Genomic DNA, 21,317 nt, shown 5'->3' on the forward strand with positions numbered 1-21,317 from the left:
ATTGAAATTCAAAATTTACTTAATGTATAAAATTAATAAAAAAATATATTAATTAAAAAATTATTATAAGTAAATTAAAAATTTACTTTTAAGTAACTCAAACATAATATTAAAAATATTCACACATAATAGTACCTATGGTTTTATATATAAGAAATAATTATCTAATTCATCAAAATCAATATAAATGATTAAATAAGTTAATTTGTCATAAATTTTAATTTTATTTTAGTACTATCCATAACATTAAATGATTTAAGATGTGGTTATTTTTCAAAGATAATTTTTAACTATACATTATATTATTAATAGCTCAATATATAAGTGTATCCACTTTTATTAAAACGAATGCATATCATTAATAGACCTCATAGTTAATTATGGATAAAAACAAAATTTAGTAATAAAGTAATCTTATATTTCTTATAATTAAGATAAAAAAAATGTCGCATTATATTTCTTATACATAGAAGCAAAGATAATAATAAAAACAAGCAAACATGACAATGATTCCTTCAAACTTAAGTAAAAAATAAACAATATTAAAAATATAACGATTCAACATTACAAAAGTCTTTAAATATAACTATCCAACATTGTAAAATTCGTTAAATAAATATAAATCTACACTACTAATTTAAAACACCAAATAACACAAAATATTGATTCACAAACTTATCAACAAAGTCATAAATTTATAAATAAAAATAAATATCATTTCAATATTAGTATATAAAATGTGAAGCAAATTTAACATAGCAATGTTGGATTAATTTTTTTTATTCTATGTTGGATTGTTATTGCTTGTCTTAAAATTAAGAAAATATATTTTTTTTTATAGAAAAGTAACATATTTTATTATATCAATATATAAAATATATGACACATATGTGCGGGACAAGACAGGATAAGTATAGTATCCATACTCGCATTTATTCTCATAAAAAATATGAGCAAATATTCATTTTCGGTTTTAATAAATAGATAATTATCATTTCAACTTACAAATACTTTTCTGTATAGTCATAGACTCTGAATCCATTTTGTGATCCCTAATTATCAACCAGAGGTTAACTTTACCCGATTAGAATATATGGCTCGTTCGTCATAAGCACCAGTTTCTTTCTCTCTTTTTTCCCTTCCTATTTAAAGATGAAGATAGCATTATTCATGAATTGAGACCGGACCAAAAAGTACAAATTATAGTGCAAGCAAGATATCCAAAACAACCATGAACAAGTTTGGGCTCATCTCATATCTAACTCACCGAATAAAATGTATTAATAGTGCAAGAGATCCCAAAATAGTTAATTAATAAGAATAGATCTGAGCGCATCCCTACATCAACACTAATCCAAAAAGACATATATAACGACATCAAAATAAAGCATAAACGGAATTTAATTAAATACATAATATAGTGCAAGAGATACCAAAACATATCAACATTCATCCATAGAACGTCACTGACAGCAAAATAAGTATGTCACTGTACACCATAAAAAAATTATTTAACTCCCTAAACACATGGCCGGATCCTCCTATGAATCTCGTCTTGTATAATAATGTACGTATGCACGTATAAACTATTTTATTTTAGGTCTTAAATGGCTGGTAAAATGATTGCTAACCTTGACGCATGTATGAAATTGAAACATATATTTAGGGGGATTGTTACACAAAATTTAAGAATAGTTAGTGTATATAAATTAAAATAAATATGCATGAAATTATAATTTGTTTTTTTATATTATAAGTATAGTTTTCACTATTGTTTTAAATATATAGCAGGTCATAATAATTAATAAATCCCCTTATTGCTATTAAATTCATTTGGATTGAAGAATCATCCATAGATCAACTAATAATTTTTTTTGAAAGGAGATAAACTAATATGTATTAAATTGTTGGATTTTTTAAGAGAAAATTGCTGATAATAATAATAATAATAGTCTTTGGTTAAATGGGTCGATTTCATCCTATCTTCAAAGCAAAAAATATTGCTTAAAATAATAATTAATAAAGCAAGTTCAACGGTGGTTTTTCTTTCTTTCATATAATTTGCTTTAGAATATGTCAAAGCAAATCCTTACAAGTCGCAAACATTTTAGTTTGTTCTTTAACGGTCACCTGCTACGTCACGTTTGCGGGAGCGTGTAGCCCAGCACGCAACGGAAACGATGCAGATTTGATTTCGATAGTATATTTGTCTGATACATTTTACTTTAATTAAATACTTTATGGTGCTATTTATAATTTAACAATTTACGAAACGTTGAAGATTATTTGAATTAATTCCATTTGATTAGTTCAACGGTCATCTAGATGATGATGGTGCATCTCCGCTCACAAAATACTCTTTTTCTGCATAGATATTTTTAATTTAGTTTTCACACATGACCAATTTAAATAAAGAAAAAAAAAGGAATAATGCACTCGTAATATGTAAAATAATTTTAACATAATTATCTTATCATAAAATATTATATATAATAAATTTGTTGAATTTTATAATAACTATCTTACAAGTTTATAGATAATGAGTTGTGATTAGATAATAATGTAAAATAATTTTATGTGTATAATTATTAAATTTTAAACCATTAAATAAATTATCTTCAAATATTGATAGATAAAAATAAGACATAAATAAATTATATATTTTCATTATTAAAATTAATACATTTATCTTAATATTTTTATAAAAAAAATCTCATCTATTTTTTTAAAAATATCATGATTTGATTTTAATGGGAGGGAAGTTTAGATTATTTTCACTCCTTATTTCTTGTTTTATAAGTACACATGAAAAGCCTAATGGAAGTCAGAAATACTTTACAAGGAGGTCTTTAACTTTCTATAAGACTTAAAGAGTATATACAGAAGTCAGAAATATTTTACATGGAGATCTTTAACTTAATTTTTGCAAACTGTACTAAAAAGAAATCAAATTTTCTAAATGATTAAGATCTTGATACCTGTATAAGTACTAGACCGATATTTATTCAATTTTAAGTACGTTATCTACATAACATCTTAAGATACTGATTAAAAAATATAGCATCCTAGAATAAGAGAATTTAATTTAGTTTTATTATAATGTTTTATCTTGTTTAGTCTTTTTAAAACATATTTTTTAAGACTTTAAAATTTTGTTGTTCGTAATAGTTTTACTGGTCTCAAATAAAATTGTTTTTTTATTGATAAAACCTTAAAGCTTTAAAAGCATATTTTGACATATACCATATAAATGATCTAAAATTTGTATAAATCAATAGAACTAAACTTTTGAATAAGTCTCTTAAAGAAAACTTTGAATAAGTCAGCAAATATATATTTTGAAATACTCCAATAAAATTTTAATAAAATGATAATAATAGCTTTAGCACTAATAAAGCTATTATTATGTTATTTATATTTATTCAAAATGGGCTGCTTGACCTTCTCTTATCTTCTATTGCAATTTGAATAACTAAAAATAATGAGAAAACATTTATTACGATCACATAAAAGTTTACATTGATTAGAAAAAGAGAGCATCTTATATACATGATAAAATTTAGCTGACGTCTGAATAAGTAAAATATAATAATTAGATTATTTTTTTTAAAAATTATTCTCCAATTAAAATTGGAATTCCACCTCAATAACTTATATTAATATTTAGGGATCACATCTAAAATTTTAAAAATGTTAATGTTGTCATCATAAATTTTTTTTATTAATTTAATTTTTGTATCAGTAAAACATATTTTTGTTAGTTCTATAATCTCGTTATAATAAATTTAATTACTTTCTCTATTTATATACTCAAGCACAATTATTATACTAAAATCTCCTTGTTTCATTTTTCCCAACTCTCATCACTACATAGTATGAGAAAATTAGTGAAAAAGTGATACTAAATTATAATTTTTTGGGATGTTTACATGTTTGTTAAATTTATTTTGGAGGATTTATCTATCACAAATTGTTCATTCATTTGTAATCAAATTACATGTGTAACATTAAATTACCATTTAATAGAGTTATCATTCACTATAAGTAAAAATATGTTTTTTTTCATCGGGACCAAATAAATATAAAAACTTTTATGAGTATAAAATTAATATTTTAAAATTTTAAAAACAACCCAAACATATTTTACACTAATATTTAATGCAAACTTTTATCATGTATATTTTTTTTACTGCAACTTTTATCATGTATAAAGAGTTTTTAAAATATCATTTCATCACACATTGTCATGTACTTTTATTCATCGCGGTAGAAATTGGATTCAAGCTTTATTTCATTGCACAGATTTATATATATGAACAAGATTAATTGAGAACATAAAAATTTATTGCAGTGATGATATATAAAAAAATAAACTCTTATTTATTTCATTCTACTTCTTTTTTTCCCCATCAATTTGAACACAACCTTATTGCTTGTCTTAATTTTGAATCGAGATTCTCCCAACAAGCTATTTTTCTTATCACAAAACGAGTTACATGGAAGTAAATGCCTTAAGTTATATTTTTAAAAAATAATATAAAGTATATATTTCAACTTTTTATTCATCAAAATTGTCCCTAATTTCATAATTATCATACTTTTCATCAATTAATAGTTTTATTACTACAAAAATGCTCATAAGTTTCTTAATTTATAATATAAATTTGTTTCATCTGTTGGGGATGATTCCGAGTTTTCTAATTATTAGTACTAAATTAAGTGCATTCATCAATACATCATTTTTTTATTAGAAGCAAATGGGAGATTTTATAAGATTAATTATTTTAATTAAATTTTGTAGGAGCTAAGAGCTCTAAAAAAGTCTTATTTTTGAAATTGCATAAAGATTATGCATGAAAAAGGTATAATAAATAGTTTTAGATGGATTTACATTGCTTCTTTCCTTTGGGGGAAATTTTGCAAGAACATGTACCAATTCATCCCCTTTCTAAGGATCACTCCCTCGGTTTTTTTATAAGTGTCGTTTAAGTTTTTTATCCGATCACCAAAGAAATTTATTACTCTGCCTGCACCGTTTTGATTTAGTGTAATTGTGAGTACTTTTTCTATCATGCCCTTCTCTTTACTTCTCCCACTAATGCACGTTTTTGGAAGGTGGTACTAGTGCTTTTCTAATCAATTGCTCTCTCTCCATTACTTGTTTAATACTTGTGGGTATCATTAATTGACAATTGGTTCACAACATATATTATTATAAAAAAATTGGTTGGAAATATTAATGTTTTTTAGAAGATGAGAGGATAAAAACTTTTGTCAAGTAACTATCCACTAAAGTTTTGACCAATAGGTGATTAATTTACCTTTTAAAATTTCAAATTACTTATTATTTAATTTATAAATAATATGTGAAAACAATTAATTAAAAAAAAGATAAAATAGACAAAAAATTAATGTTCTCTTGAATATTTTGTTAAAATATGACACTTACAAGAGAACGGAAGGAATACTTTTTAACGGGTTCAAATTATAGATATATGCATGAATTAAACAAAAAATATAAATAAAAATTAAAAAAATGAAAGAATTTGTAGTTAAATTGAATAGTACACCATTTTCCCAATGCATCTTATGGGTTTCAACGCACACCTTTTGGTCTTTGGTCAAGGATTTCAGCTTTTAATTTCACAATTATTACAGTCGATACATATGTGAATTTATGTATTGTAGCTGAAGTGCTAATGGGGGTAATCACAATCAATGTGATTTTTATTGTGTTTTCAGCATTACCATTGTGTTACACGATCACCACTTGCAAGGCAAGCACTACCGTAGCTTTCAAGTTTCAACATCCAAATAGACAAAGAAAATAAAACTGAACGGAAAAGCCCGCATAGTATAAAGTCCACAATCCAAAAAGAGACTTGTTTACAACGGCAATATTCTCAACAAATATGTACTATAATAACAAAATTACCATATACGCCAACATTACGCTGTGTTATATTTTGGTAGAACAGAGTTAGGCAAGAATGAGAAATTTTAAATCCTCTTCCAACTTCTTCCTACAACTTTTCTTACTTAATTTGTATAAGGTATTGAGAAGATTTATAAAAGAATATAGTACTAACATTGTTCCATAAAAGCTCTTCAAACATTGAAAACTGAACACAAAGAGACAGAGGGGTTTAACAAAGCAACGAAAATGTTTCCGTTCCGCTTGGAATCTTTACCTGCCTTGGAAATGGTCACATGCTGTGCCTCCCTGGCATGAAAAAGATTTGGAAATAAAACACTAATAATCAATCATCGGTATCCTCCAAGTAAACTGCATGCCAGCTTATACAGCAATATTACAGTAAATTATAAGTTAAGTGGAAAATATAAACATTTACCACTCAACACTAATTGCATAGCTTTCAATGAACACTATCTTGTACTATATTCCTCTTCACTCTAATAATAAGTGGTGAGCATAATTATTTTAACTACAAACATTTACCTACTCCACTTAATTGCATACCTTTCCTTTAACACTATCTTGTATTTTCCTCTTCACTCTAAATGTTTTTTTTTTACCATATCTTAACCAAACACAAGGATTCTGAGGCAAGATATAATAATACACAGAAGCATTATTCAAAAGTCAACTTGCAAGTCTAGAAAAGCTCTCAGCTTAGCTCATATAAGAAGAGATCACAAACATTGCAATAAGCAAACCACAAAACTCCCAACCCTTTTCTCTTCCCCCACACAAACAATGTCTTCTCCTTCTTCTTTTCTATTCCCTCAAACTCAATCCACAGTCATCCCAGACCCTTCAACCTACTTCTCACCTAACCTTCTTTCTTCTCCTCTCCCCACAAACTCTTTCTTCCAAAACTTTGTTATTCCAAATGGGACACAACCTGAGTACATTCACCCTTACCTCATCCAATCCTCAAACTCTTCACTCTCAGCTTCATACCCTCTTCTCCTCTTCACCACAGCACTGTTGTACCAAGCGTTTGTGCCAGATCTCACCATCTCTGCCACTAAAAGATACTCATCATACCAACAAAACCGTGTAATCTCATCCTACAGTGACCTTGGTGTCACTTTGGACATTCCAAGCTCCAACCTTAGGTTCTTTCTTGTCAGAGGAAGCCCTTATATAACTGCTTCTGTCACAAAGCCAACACCTCTTTCCATCAAAACAGTGCACACCATAGTTTCTCTGTCTTCCGATGATTCCAACACCAAGCACACCCTTAAGCTTAACAACACTCAGACATGGATCATATACACGTCCTCCCCAATCTACTTGAACCATGTTCCTTCTGAGGTTACATCCAAGCCATTTTCCGGCATCATTCGTATAGCAGCGTTGCCTGATTCTGGTTCCAAGTATGTTGCAACTCTTGACAAGTTCAGTTCTTCTTACCCTGTGTCTGGTGATGCAGCACTCAAGAAACCATTCCGTCTGGAGTATAAATGGCAAAAGAAACGTTCTGGGGACTTGCTAATGCTGGCTCACCCTCTTCATGTCAAGCTTCTATCATATGATCGTGATGTTACTGTGCTGAATGATTTTAAGTACAGAAGCATTGATGGTGATCTTGTTGGTGTTGTTGGAGACTCATGGGTGTTGGAAACCAATGCTATTCCTGTGACATGGTATTCTAACAAAGGTGTGGACAAAGAGTCTTATGGCGAGATTGTCTCGGCGCTTGTTAAGGATGTTCGAGCGCTGAATTCTTCAGCAATAGGAACAAATTCATCTTATTTCTATGGGAAGCAGGTTGGAAGGGCGGCGAGGTTGGTGTTGATAGCGGAAGAAGTGTCGTATCCTAAAGTGATTCCAAAGGTTAAGAAGTTTCTGAAGGAGACTATTGAGCCTTGGTTGGATGGAACTTTCAAAGGGAATGGTTTTCTCTATGAAAGAAAATGGCGTGGACTTGTTACTAAACAAGGCTCTACAGATTCGACTGCTGATTTTGGGTTTGGAATTTACAATGATCACCATTTCCATTTGGGGTACTTCATTTATGGAATTGCAGTTCTTGCAAAGATTGATCCTCAATGGGGACAAAAGTACAAGCCACAGGTTTATTCACTTGTGACAGATTTCATGAACTTGGGTCAAAGATATAACTCGGATTACACACGCCTAAGGTGTTTTGATCTTTATAAGTTACACTCTTGGGCTGCAGGGTTGACTGAATTTGAAGATGGAAGGAATCAGGAAAGTACAAGTGAAGCAGTGAATGCATACTATGCAGCAGCATTGATGGGTCTAGCATATGGTGACTCAAGCCTTGTTGCCACTGGATCAACGCTAGTGGCGTTGGAGATTCTTGCTGCACAAACTTGGTGGCATGTGAAAGCAGAAGACAACTTGTATGAAGAAGAATTTGCAAAAGATAACAGGATAGTGGGGATTTTGTGGGCTAACAAGAGGGATAGTAAGCTATGGTGGGCCAGTGCTGAGTGTAGAGAGTGTAGGCTTGGAATCCAAGTGCTACCCTTGTTGCCTATTACTGAGACATTGTTCTCTGATGCTGATTATGTGAAGGAGCTAGTGGAATGGACAGTGCCCTTTTTAAGTAGTCAAGGTTGGAAGGGAATGACCTATGCCTTGCAAGGAATTTATGATAGGGAAACAGCACTGCAGAATATTAGAAAGTTGACAGGTTTTGATGATGGGAATTCGTTCACTAATCTCTTGTGGTGGATTCACAGCAGATGAGGAGTGTTGCACACAAGCTTCTGGACAAGTTTTGTTTATTGCAATATTATTTTAAATTTCATTCTTGTCAACATTTTTTATTTTCTGTAATTTATGAAATTCTACATCTTGTATCAGTTATTGTTAATGTGGTGGGGGTAAATTTGAGTATTGTTTTTTTTTCAAGAATTTAACAAAATTTGCAGTATAGCAGATTTTTCTACTGTATTATTAGCAGTCCAGTTCCCAGTGTTTTTTAATAGTGTTTCTGGTGCAAACAAAACTCCCTTTGTTTATGATTGGTGTCAAGTGGTGTTAAGAGACAAGTGAATCAAATCAACAAATGATGTTCAAGCTTATTGAAACAACCAAGGTCTACGGAAAAACTTGCCATGACATATTTTTTTGTGATCAGGTGGCCTGTGTTTTACTACATGGTATGATTAGGATCTTAAGGTCCAATGGATCTTTTCTTTGGAATAAAAAATGCCCAAAGAAAACAAGGCACATTAACACAAATGAGCTCTTACTGACACAAACAAGTCCATGTTGATTGAACGTTTTGTTTCTCTATAAAGTATCTGAAACTCTGATAATAATGTATTCAGAAAAAGCAACACTAGACTCAAACAATTCATAGAAAAATCTTTGCAGATTCTTTGTGGTTCACTGGACAACACTAGAGTCAGTATTGAGTTTGTGAAAATAACTATTGATACAAAATATTTATAATTTGTACAATTGGTCCCAATTCAATTTCATAAGAAATTGCAAGAGTATATTACCACGGTAAAAGCCAGAGACATCCACAATCTGTTCAAAGTTTGGCTCAGCCACCAACAGTGGTATAGAGCCTGACACACATTGAACTGCTCCTGCTCAGCTACTGCTTCTAGATGAGATTGCATAACTCAGATTCAATGAACAAGGTATAGATTTCATAAGCAACTTAAGCCTTCTTCCAATAATATATATATCAAAGAAATGATTGTATGACAAATTTTTGGTATCACAGTCCAACAGAAATCAAAGTTGGATCACTGATACACGAGATAAGAAGGATGAACTAGTAAAGGAACAAAAGCAAATGAGATTGTGTTTAAATAACTTATTCTATAAAAAAATTTGACAGCTTTCTAAAGAAAACTTAAGGGTACTATCTTGGGAGAATCAAAATTAGAATTTTATCTTGATAATTAGCTTCAGCTATAATTATGTAAGTTATAGAAATCAAAGTAAAATCTATTTTTGATTGAGGAATAGTACGAAAAAGCATTACCTTTTTGTTAACTTGTTTATCAGAAAACAACGTGCATATGGAACATAATTAGAAGGAAGAAAAAAAAAAGTCTTTTTTCTGGTTTGTGTTCACACTTCAAAACTGTTGCATACAAAACACACTGTTTGCAGGCCCCAACAGAGACAAATACAACTGCACACATTCCTCTTCATTGCATCAACATCAGGCCACACCACTCCACAACAAATTCCCAAGTCACCTCATAGCACGCCACGTTTGACCTTTTCTTTCCCCAATAATACATTTCTTCAGTCATAATATTTTAATATATTACTTTCTACGCTATTATGTTTTGTCTCTCTCAATCACATCACCTATCTTATTCTTAGCTCACATTTCTGTTTTTTCTTTTCCTATATTTCTCTTTGTTCTATAGAAAACTATACTGAGAAATTTTACAAACACAGTTTCTCTTCATCATGCTACATGGCATCTCAAAGCAGTCAAAACCAGAAACCCCATGCTACTGAACTCAAGAAACTGAAAAATCCATCAGCACAGACATTTCACATTTCCTAGCACTTCCATGTCAAAACCAGAACTTTAATCAACAGAACCGATAACTCAAAATTAAATTAACATAAAATAAATCCTCCTCTCATTCCATAACTATTACAAAAAGTACCACCATAGTTTGATTCAGTGGTAAAGAATAGATTCAATCCAAAAGGACATGGATTCAATTTCTGCTGTGATGTGAGAATTTTATTGGTAGGTAATCTGTAAATATATTTGTAAGAGTTATTTGAGGCTTGAGGCCGTCCGGATCCTAATGAACCCCTAGAACACAACTCACATAAACTTTAATTATTGGAAAAAAAAAACAATTACGAAAAGTATATCAATTGGAAAAAGAAAGAAAACGGAATGCACCTTGATAATTTTGATTTGAAGCTTTCTATGATTTTAGGGAGCAGATTGTGGTCGTGTTGGTTCTTTTGGGTTAATGGGGTGTCAGCTTTGTTTTGTTTATCTCGTTCCTGGGTTTGGGCAGTTTATGTGGTTCGGACGAGTTTAGGATAACGTGAACGTTAAGGAAGAGGTAAAAAAAAATATATTAAAAATTGGATTCACGAAAAAATAAATGAAAAGTTCTTAACCCATTTTTAAGTATACCAATTTCATCACCAGTCAAAACAGAAATTCGAATATAGAATCCATATAAAGTTTGGGTGTACTTAATAAAATAAGCAATAAAAATAAATAAAATAATAGATAAAAAGAAAAAATAATAGATAAAAAGAAAAAATAAGAGATAAGATAAAGATTTAAAAGAAAAGATAAAAAATTTAAAGATAAAAATAGAAGATAGAAAAGATAAAATTAAGAGATGATAAAGATAAAGAAAAACAAGATAAGAAAGTAAAAGATAAGAGGAAGATAAATTCTATGATATGTTGAGCCCTAGTAGGCCAAAACCAGATTTTTTTGGTAAATACATCTTCTCTTCTACTTTTTTCTCATCTACACTACTTTGCAATTTAATTTCCAATATACACTACCTGAGATTTTCTCTTTCATTTATGTTTTTTTAATTTAAAATATTATAAAATATAAATATTATGTTATATAATTTTTTAATTGGTTTTAAAATTACTTATTTATTAAATTAAATTTCATAATTTTGTTTTTTATTTTTTTTAAAGAAAAAATATACAGATAAAGAAAAATAAAAAAAATTGGATAAAATTAGAGTATAATTTTTTAGTTACTTTGTATGTACTTTTGTACTTAAATTTATTTGTTGTTGATATTTTTTTTTGTTATGTTCGTTAATTAAAAAAAATAAGAAAATTAGTTAGTAGTATTAAAATAAACTAGAAAACACAGTAAAAAAAATAATTGATACATTTATCTTACATAATAGACATAAAATTTCAAAGAGTAATAATTGCTATATTGAAAATATCTTTAAAAATATTTATTTAGCAGTTATTTTTTGTTTAAGTAATAAGAATTGATATTTTTATTATTTATGACTTGCAGAAAAGAAAAGATTAAAATATTCAAAAGATGCTGATGACAGCTAATGAACTATTTTTTATAATAAAAATATATTAAAAATATCTTTAAAGATATTTAATTAGCAATTATTTTTTGCTGTGCCACCTGGAATCAATGTGACGAGAATATGAACGAGATCAGTGAGGTCCTAATCCAAGGAGAAAGATGATGACAAAAGGTCGTCCCGTTTCAACTCGTATTCCTACCTACATGGACGAAGAAGAAAATGAACGAGAAAGTACAGAGAATGAATGTATTAAGATACCCGGTTGATCACACCATAATAACATAAAAGCACAGAGAATAATAATAAAAATAAAATTGCATTAGATATATAATAGACAAAGGATTACATTACAAGCATTTTGGCCTCTAGGTACCCAACAATGAGGGTTTAGCCACTCATGATCATGAGAGGTTTTACAATACAATTCAGGGGTTAATGAAATGAAAGAAGGTGATAGATGTGGCTAACTGGCTAAGAAAAGAAGGTTTCCCCTAAGGGATAGACCCAATGTGTAGGTTCTGAGACTCTGTTCTTTTCCTTCTTAACTTGATTCCCTTTTTATAACTGCTGGAATGTATTTGTGTTTATCCAAAAAATCTTTCTTATTGATATCTTCTGAATCTTTTTTATTTTATTTCAATCTTTCATTTTTATATCTGCAAGCCATAGATAAAAAAAAATATCAATTCCTATCATTTAAGACAAAAAGATAACTGCTAAATAAATATTTTTAAAGATATTTTTCTCCTAATCGCTTGAAATCTTCTTCTTTTGAATTCTACTAATCAAAAATAGCAAAGATATTAATTTTTTTATTATTTCATTAAAAACAATAATAAAGTAAAGAAATTGCGGTCATTCTTAGTTAACAAAAGTTTTGATATTTCTTCTAATCATACGTCATACAATATATTGGTATGTATTTTTTTTTTTTTTATAAAAATTTGGATTCATGAAAAATTAAATGAAAAGTTTGGATAATTCTACCCCTATGACTATTTTTGTTTTCCATCAAATTAAAGATAGAGAATATAAGATAAAATAAATTAGTAATTCACTCAAATTTGGATAATTCTTTTCCTACAACTATTGTTTTTTTTAATACAAATTTTATCACTACGAGAGGTATGGAAAGAAAAGATAGAGAATATAAGATAAAAACAAATAATGTGATAAAAAAATGAGTTGTAGATTTTTTTCAAAATTGGAACATTAAAATCTGTGTAACTAAAATTAGGAACCAAAATTATAGATTAAGAATTAAAGAAGATAATAGATTTGAAAGAGGAAAAATCTTTTGTTTTAAATATTTTATCCCTTAAATAGGTATCCTTATTTATATTTTTGTTTGCAGAATTGCAGTATAAGTCAATATTTTTTTTTGTTTTTTCTAAACTAAATTTATTTTTCATGAAAGATGATTTGGTTCAATCAATGTAAGATTACTGAGTAATAAAATTGTCTTTTCAAATATAACGCATGAAGAATTCCCACAGTACAAGTCAGTATATTGGTTCTATTGTTCACCTTCACCACCCATTAGCAAAAAAGATGAAAATCAACATCACTCTCCTGAAGTGTAGATTGAAGAAATTTTGTTAAGGTTGCCCAGTAAGATGCCTATTGCGTCTAAAATACGTGTGTAAGTCTTGGCTTTCCCTGATACCCGATCCTCAATTTGCTAAATCTCCAATTTTGACCTAGCCGTTACACCCACCCACAAACTTCTTCTCAAGGATATCTCTAATTCCTATTTCGAAGCTAATTCTGTGGACATAGATGATGATTCAACGGACGTAAAGTTTAACATTCCAAATGCATCACCCACTTTCAAGTATGAATTCTGGGTAGGTGTTGTGGTTGTAGGTTCATGCAGAGGATTTGTACTCTTAAAGAATCCGCATACATCACACTCCAAAAACATATTATCGTTGTGTTGTCGATAATGATTATGATCCAGATTTATATGGCATTGGGTATGACTCATCAATGAATGACTACATGGTAGTGGCAGTATCATTAAAGCTATTGTTTCTCCTGGAGGTCCAATTCATGGAGCTATATTAAGAACAAATGAAGAATGTTCAGTATGATCTCCCCCATCTAAAAAAGAGGTGGGATGATTGGTTTCAACATGGGTCATTACTGAATGGGTGTTCTTCATTGGTTGGCTTCTCTCAAACGAGAATATTGAGGAATTATTATTGCATTTAATGTGACCCAAAGAAGTTTATTAGAGATTCCACTGTCACATGCATTGGACTATCCACGTCCACATCATTTGAGCGTAATGGGAGGACGTTTGTGGCTTGCTCCCAATATGCTTCACAAAAAATGGTGAAATTTTGGCAGGTGAAAATAAGAATAAAATACTGGTGAGACTTAATGACAAAAGGGAGGAACTTAACCATCACTGTTCACATTGTAAATATGGTATACAACCGAGTGGCATGTATAGAGAGAGTCTACTGTCACTCTTTGTCAACTTTGAGAAATTAAGGCAGTGAGGATCAACAACAATGACACACTAGAAGGATTTAGCTAGGATTTGTTTGGTTAAGTTTTTCTAGAAGTATTTAAAAAATAATAAGAAAAACAAAATAAAATGACTTTTTCATAAGTTAAAATGAATTTTCGGTTAGTTAATTATTAGTTAATTTATAGATATTTTTCATCTTTTTAAAAAATTAAATGATTTTTTTTATAAATTAACTAATCAAAAATTCATTTTTATTTATGAAGAAACTTATCTATTTTTTTTTCTTTTAGAGTGTTTTTCAAAAAACTTATCCAAACATATACTAAATTTGTGATGTTATTCCCTCCTTTATTTTTCACCATTTTTATATATTACTGTTAAACATGCAAAATAAAGTTGTGACTGAATTTATCTTGTATGTCATTTGTGTTCCTCGTATTGATTTTGATAAGCCTTTTGTCATGTATAATTTCATAATATCCGTAATATTCCTATTCTTATATTATCTTCCTCAGTCCAGCTTGATATATGACCATGACACAAGAAATTTTCATGGTTAGCACTTATCAGCAAACTTGATCTTTATATGACTGCTGCCTGATATATGAAAATCATGAAAAATTAATTACGCCTTGGGTTGTTGCATTTATTCTACTCTGCACTTTGGGTTAACATATGCTGGTGGATGGATAATGAGTCATCTTTCATGAATCAACTGGGCAAGTATAAATAGATCAATCTGAAGTGCACACAGTAAAATTTCAGAATAGAATAATCAAAGAGCAGATTAAGACAAGATTCATGCATATCAAAGAGAACCGTTTCATGCTTGACTTTAGTTAGAGAAAAATAAGGTTCCATTAACAAGAGAATTGTTTTATAAGAAATTCCTTAAACTGCAAAATGAAGACACGCAGCCACACGCACATATATTATGAATTTGAAGTGAGAAAAAAATTGTATAATTTTTCTCTAGTCACAAAGAAAAAGATGCTCTAAAAATATAATGATATTTTTTTGTTTTATTTCCTAGAATTTTTTAACCTTTACATTCAATAAATAATATATAATTTTTTAATTCTTCACTACAGACTAAATTTTGGTTATTTAAAAGAATAAATATTGTTTTTCATAATTTTGGAGATAAGAATATATTTTAGTCGAAGGTGAATGAAATATTCCTATTAAACATGCACAATCTACTGTCCTTAGAATTAAAGATTATAATCAGGCATCTTCACTTGGATCTGTTAAATATGTAGTCGGATAAATAACCAATTTTATTTCATTTATTTCTAATTCATTTCATTGAATAATTTCATTCCATTTGAGTGGGGAAAAACACAAGAAGCTGGCCTTTTGCTAGTTTTTGTTAATTTAAAGTGTATCCACTAATGTAACCCAAAAAAAAATATATGTAACACCAATTTACCAGAAGGGAAGATAAAAACTGAAGTACTAAATTAAGTGGTAGAAAACTAACAGATAACAGAAAACTAGCTAACAAACTCTAACAAGTATCATTGCATTGCCCCTTGCGTTCTAATGTCAAATAAGAACAAATGGGAAAAAAAAAATACCTGAATAAGAAATCAGACTCTTTCATAATAATTTCTACGATTTCAAAAGATGAACAGAATTTGAACATAACATGCAGATTAGAAGTAGAGGTGGTGAGTTCAAGAGTGAACATAGGAACCAATAGAGTAAAAATTTGATCACTCATAATTGGTTGGTTCTTTCTCTTGGCCTCACAAAAAGCTTGGACTAACAACAATATGCTTCAATGGATTTGCCACGTCACCGCCACCGGCGTGCTTAACAAACTCGGAAGGGGTGAGGAAACTGCCATGGCAAACGCATACTATCCTCACTTCCTCACCTTTCCCATACCGGTAAAGAAAGCCTTCTATTCTTTTCCCATTAGGGCCATCTCCTTTGGTGGAGACACAGGGCATGTCTTCCAACAAGTTCCTCACAATGTCTTTGGTTCTGCTTTGTGGTGGTGAATATTTGTTAGATTGACTTCTCATTGTTACTGCAGCAGCAGCAGCAGCATTCTTGCCTGTGTTGTTCTCAGCAACACCTGCTGGTGATTTCAGTTCGCTGTCTGGCAACAAGTTAGCACTAGTAGGGCTTCTAACATCCATAGGTGTTGTTCCTGAAGTGTAGCAAAAATCATCAGTTGAAAATTAATTAAAGATACCCCCACGAAAAAAATCATGTAATCCACTTCTGTCACCACCACTGATTAAAAAGTTAAAAGCTTGCAGACAGAACAGTAATTAGATCATATTATAAGTGTTGATTAATCAACTTGTCAATTGATATATAGCATGATTAGTAGAGGACAAAGCATTTCATGAATTACAATACTTTTGTGATTACAAGTATGATTGCTTTGAGACATATACTTGAGCAACCATCCATAACCTCAGTTGCTAGAAGTGATGAATCAAGATAAGTGAAACAATGTAATTGAGTCCACAGAATATCCTTGTAAGAAAACAATGCTGTAACTCTTCAAAACAATGCCTACTCAAGTCCAAACTCAACTAATGTTCTGGACATTTTGGTGGCAATATATCGATAGTCAACTGAAAAAACAAATATGTAAACATACCTTTGAAACAAGTTGCACTTTTCATGATTATTAACATATTTACACAATTTTTTTTTGTATAAAACAAGAATCAACCACTCTCTGTAATGTTTAAGTCGTTAAACTATGAAAGCAAAGTTTTTAGTGAAAATTTTTAACCACACTTTAGCCTACTATTGCCAAACCTAATATACAGAGCACGAAGCTGAAAACAGGCTCACATAATACTCAAATACATTTTTCTATCTCAATATTTTCATAATATGATAATTAACAAGTTTGACTTCCTCAATATTTTAATAGATTAAGTGAAAATTCAGTAGAATGCTAAGTGCCTAAGTGTATTTTTTTTTACAATTGAACTTACCAAATTTAATAAACAGATCTGTTGGAAAACAACTTTCTGAATTCTTCTCTGAGACACTTAGAAGATATTGTTGTGCAATTGTACACAACCCTTTCTTAGAGGTTATATTTACTATGGAGTAGCCATCATTATATTTTCCAAAGGAGTATTCACAAGCACAGGGTTTGGTATTGAGGTCAGAATCCAACAGAAGAAAAAGATAACGGCATTTGCTCTAAATGAGCATTATTAAGAAAAAGAAAAGGAGGACTTCAATAAGTTTTTTAACATTCATGTTCCAAGAGATAGCTATTGTCTAATGATTTGAAAGCACTCTCATCCATAAACCTAGTTTTACCATAACAATAATAATACATATGCTATAGTACCAATTAGCTTTGTTTGAGCATGTAATTCATGTAAAAGTTGTTTTACCTAAACTAGTTGTCTCCTTCAAAAATATTATCAATTTGTCGATTATCATTCTAATTATCATCAGGATACTAAATGACAAATAATGTTTAAAGCACTCAGATTGTCTGCAATCATCCTTCCTCTATAGGATTTATACCTGATGGTTATAAAAGGTGAAAATATAAAAAGAAAGTTTTTTTATTGGGGTTATTAAAGGTAGGTATTTTGCTGGAGAGGCTGCACGGCTGTAGAGGATCCAAACTCTTATACTAATCCTAATCATTTTTCTAGCCTAGGGCAAAGAAAATTGAAATCCTTAAGTAGTAGACTGACTGCTTCTTTCAGGTTAAAAAAATTATTTCCTTTTATTTAATATTTATACATATGTTCATCTCCAGTTTCATGTAACTCAATATTCTAGGTCCAGGTTTTAGAGACTTCTCAAAATAATAAGAATCTCCCCGAACGCACAAAGGACCACGGTGAAGTGCTTTACTTTACATACTAGCCAAGTAGGGATGAGGTTTTTATTTTTAGATGATGCTATTTTTCCACATAAGACATACCAGTAGCATGTACTACCGATTAACAAACTAATAAAATCCACAAACTCTGAGAAGTGTTTAATCTTGAAACAAATCCACAAACTCTGAGAAGTGTTTAATCTTGAAACGTGTTTTACTAATCTTAAAATTAAATTCCAATTCCAACTTAAATAATAAGACAAATACTAATTAATGTTCTTAATGCTGGTTAGCAAGACCCAAATAATAATACTCCCAGGTGAAACCTTCTGTTGTTACAACAATTACATAGTAATTGCCAAATTGAACCAAGACAAATTTTGATTAATATTTACGAGGCGCAGACAGGATCTGACATCTCTGACAGTGAATCACACGGTCGGTGATTGCTCCATGTGACAAATACAATAAAATCCAAAAACTCACTCATTTGATCAATTCATGCAAAATTAGCATCGATCTAAATATATATATATATAAAAAGAGTAAATTCAATTTTCATTGCCATAGAATTGAAAAGTTAAACTCGTAAGGAACAAGACACGATCTGGCATACGAGAAGTGTCAAATCCAATTTCTTGCATATGAGATATATTTCCGTTAAATGTTAGTCAGGAAGCTTTCCTTGCCTTCTCCTAAATTTAATTCCTCAGTAGAGTTGAAAATTATTAAGAAAAAGAAAGTAAAGAAAATTGTGACTTTTCTGGCTTGATTGATACTAATAAATATCATAAAAGGAAAACAGAAATCAGGAAGAGAGAAAAAAAATGAAAAGGACTAAAAACCAGAACAAAGAAAGAAAGAAAGCAAATGCATTAACAAATACAAAAAAAGAGGGTAAAATAAAATAGTAGTAATTATTAGTAATTAAATTACCTTGACCCTGTTGAGACTCAGCTTCTGAAATTCCGGAAGAACCAATGGAACCCTGTGAAGGCGAGGGAGGTGGCAACGCTATTCCACTTCTCTTCTCCTTCTTCTCCTTTTCACTGTCCCCATTCAAGCCGAGTCCACAAACACGTGCGGTCAACGACACGGTCCTCGCCAAGGGTGGTGCAACCTCACCGTACCCCCCTGCACCTTGCTCCACCGGATTGCTCCCTTCGGACCTCTGTTGTTGTTCTCTCAAGGCTTTCATGTTCCTCTGCTTCTCGGAGCGCTTCCTCCGTGCCTCCACCCGCCGCAGCGTCTGCAACTCCTTCCTCTTCCGCCACTCCTCCTCCGTCTCCGTCGGAAGCGAACACGTCCTCACCAGAGACCCCGTGCACCCCATCGCAGCAGCATATCCCATCTCCTCGTCGCGCACAAACTCCGGTATCGAGGTTGTTCTCTTTATCTTCTTCGCTGTAGGGTCCACCCCAAATCTACCATTCATCGAAAGGCCGAGACTTAGTTCCAGCTCTTCTTTCTCATCCTCTAACTTCACCACTGGCATAGGCAAATTGTGGTGCTGACTGTTGTTATTGTTATTATTGTTCACTCCCACGAAGGTTCTTAACAGATCTCGCGGGAAATTGATCATTGGAGGTTGTGTTGTAGAAGAAGAAAGGTAATGATGGTGGTCGTGATGAGGGTTGTCTATGTCTTCAACTTCTGCCATTTGAAGAAGAAACTAAGAGATGGAGATGGGGACAGGGACACGAGAGAGATGATGATAATAAAAACTCGGAGAAAAGTGAAGACGACTCCGGAGAAAAACCGACCAATTCATACGTTTTTGTTTGGAACAAAAGATTCTAGTTGTTCTACATTTTTCCGAGTGTGTTGATGAGGATATAGAAAGACAGAGAGAGAAAGAGAAAGATAAAAAAAAAGAATTTTTGAGATAAAAGGGAAAAGGAGAGAGAAAAGGCGAAGAGGGGAATGGGGGGGGGGGGGGGGGTGTGAATTGACGGAAATGGGTATAGGGGATAAGGGGGCGACACGTGGAGGAATGAGGGGGGTTTTGGAGGGACACGCGGCGAGAGGAGCGTAGGAGGCGAGTGGTGTTGGTTAGTGGTTTGTCTTGTAGTGTTGTAGGACTAGGAGAGGGGTTTGGATGATAGACACGTGTCACGTGAATGGGGAGAGTCAAGGTACACGTGATGAAATGACAGCCTGACACATATTGGCTATGACTAGACTACAACACACGATAACTTGCCCACACTCTTCTTTTCCTCACCAAAAAAATGAGAAAACAAAATCATATTTTATTTTTATCTATTCACATCAATAAGAATAATGAGCCCCAGTTTTCATATCATCTATGATCTATGATCTTTTTGTTGTTATTGATATCATCTATATCCATATGATATCTATAAGAGATATATCTCTATTTGGATTCTAAATTTTTTACTACTTTATCTCTTTTCTCTCTCCAACCATCACACCATTCCAACATATAAGCTATATAAGGTGATACGTCCTGCTTTAAATATAAATAAATTTAACTATCCACACACATGAATTAAAAAATTTAATTTTTTTTTAAATATTCTTCATAATAATATTTATAAAATAAGAATAAATAATTTTAAAAATAAAATCTTATTACATAAAAGACATGATAGGAATACTATTATTAAATAAAATAAAAATTAGTTAATATTTATTTATATTTGAATTCAATTTTTTTTATTCCATTATTAGGCTAATGCTAATTGGTTATTATATCATTTCTTTAACAAAATAAATTACTTATCATCTCATATCGATCCTTTATATCAGTTATTAGTTATCTATATTAATAATAAAAACAATATTTTCATTTTATATATATTTGACTATACCATTTTATTATTTGTTATTTTTTAAATTTTTATTACCACTGTCTTAATTAACAACTATTCATTATTTTCATGTTAGTTTTTTTTTAGCTTCTAATTTTTATTTTTTTTTTTATTTTTAGTTAAAATATGTAAAGAGACACATAGTGTCTATGTGTCTCTCCACTAGCAACTTATTCTAATGGTTTTGCATATTGCAATACCA

The 21,317-nt window shown here is 30.7% G+C and overlaps 2 protein-coding genes and 1 long non-coding RNA gene across 3 annotated transcripts; 1 reads left to right on the forward strand and 2 right to left on the reverse strand.

Annotated features, from left to right (window-relative positions):
- The first annotated feature begins 6,477 nt into the window (after nucleotides 1-6,477).
- On the forward strand, nucleotides 6,478-9,033 carry LOC100810004 (probable endo-1,3(4)-beta-glucanase ARB_01444). The gene has a single exon (XM_003552523.5). The coding sequence runs from the start codon at nucleotides 6,719-6,721 to the stop codon at nucleotides 8,684-8,686; it is 1,968 nt and encodes a 655-aa protein (XP_003552571.1). The 5' UTR covers nucleotides 6,478-6,718; the 3' UTR covers nucleotides 8,687-9,033.
- A 141-nt stretch (nucleotides 9,034-9,174) lies between these two features.
- LOC102670157 (uncharacterized) lies at nucleotides 9,175-11,185 on the reverse strand. Its single transcript, XR_001386253.3, has 2 exons — nucleotides 10,839-11,185; nucleotides 9,175-9,557 (listed from the first exon to the last, which is right to left on the reverse strand). It is a non-coding gene; the product is annotated as an uncharacterized lncRNA (long non-coding RNA).
- Nucleotides 11,186-15,952: 4,767 nt separating this feature from the next.
- Nucleotides 15,953-20,205, reverse strand: LOC100810536 (ninja-family protein AFP3). The gene is made up of 2 exons (XM_003552524.5): nucleotides 19,218-20,205; nucleotides 15,953-16,616 (listed from the first exon to the last, which is right to left on the reverse strand). Exons 1-2 carry the CDS (start codon nucleotides 19,939-19,941, stop codon nucleotides 16,207-16,209), a joined length of 1,134 nt encoding a protein of 377 aa, XP_003552572.2. The 5' UTR covers nucleotides 19,942-20,205; the 3' UTR covers nucleotides 15,953-16,206.
- Nucleotides 20,206-21,317: the final 1,112 nt, after the last annotated feature.

This window comes from Glycine max, chromosome 18 (genome assembly GCF_000004515.6).
Source record: "Glycine max cultivar Williams 82 chromosome 18, Glycine_max_v4.0, whole genome shotgun sequence".
NCBI classification, from domain to species: domain Eukaryota; kingdom Viridiplantae; phylum Streptophyta; class Magnoliopsida; order Fabales; family Fabaceae; genus Glycine; species Glycine max.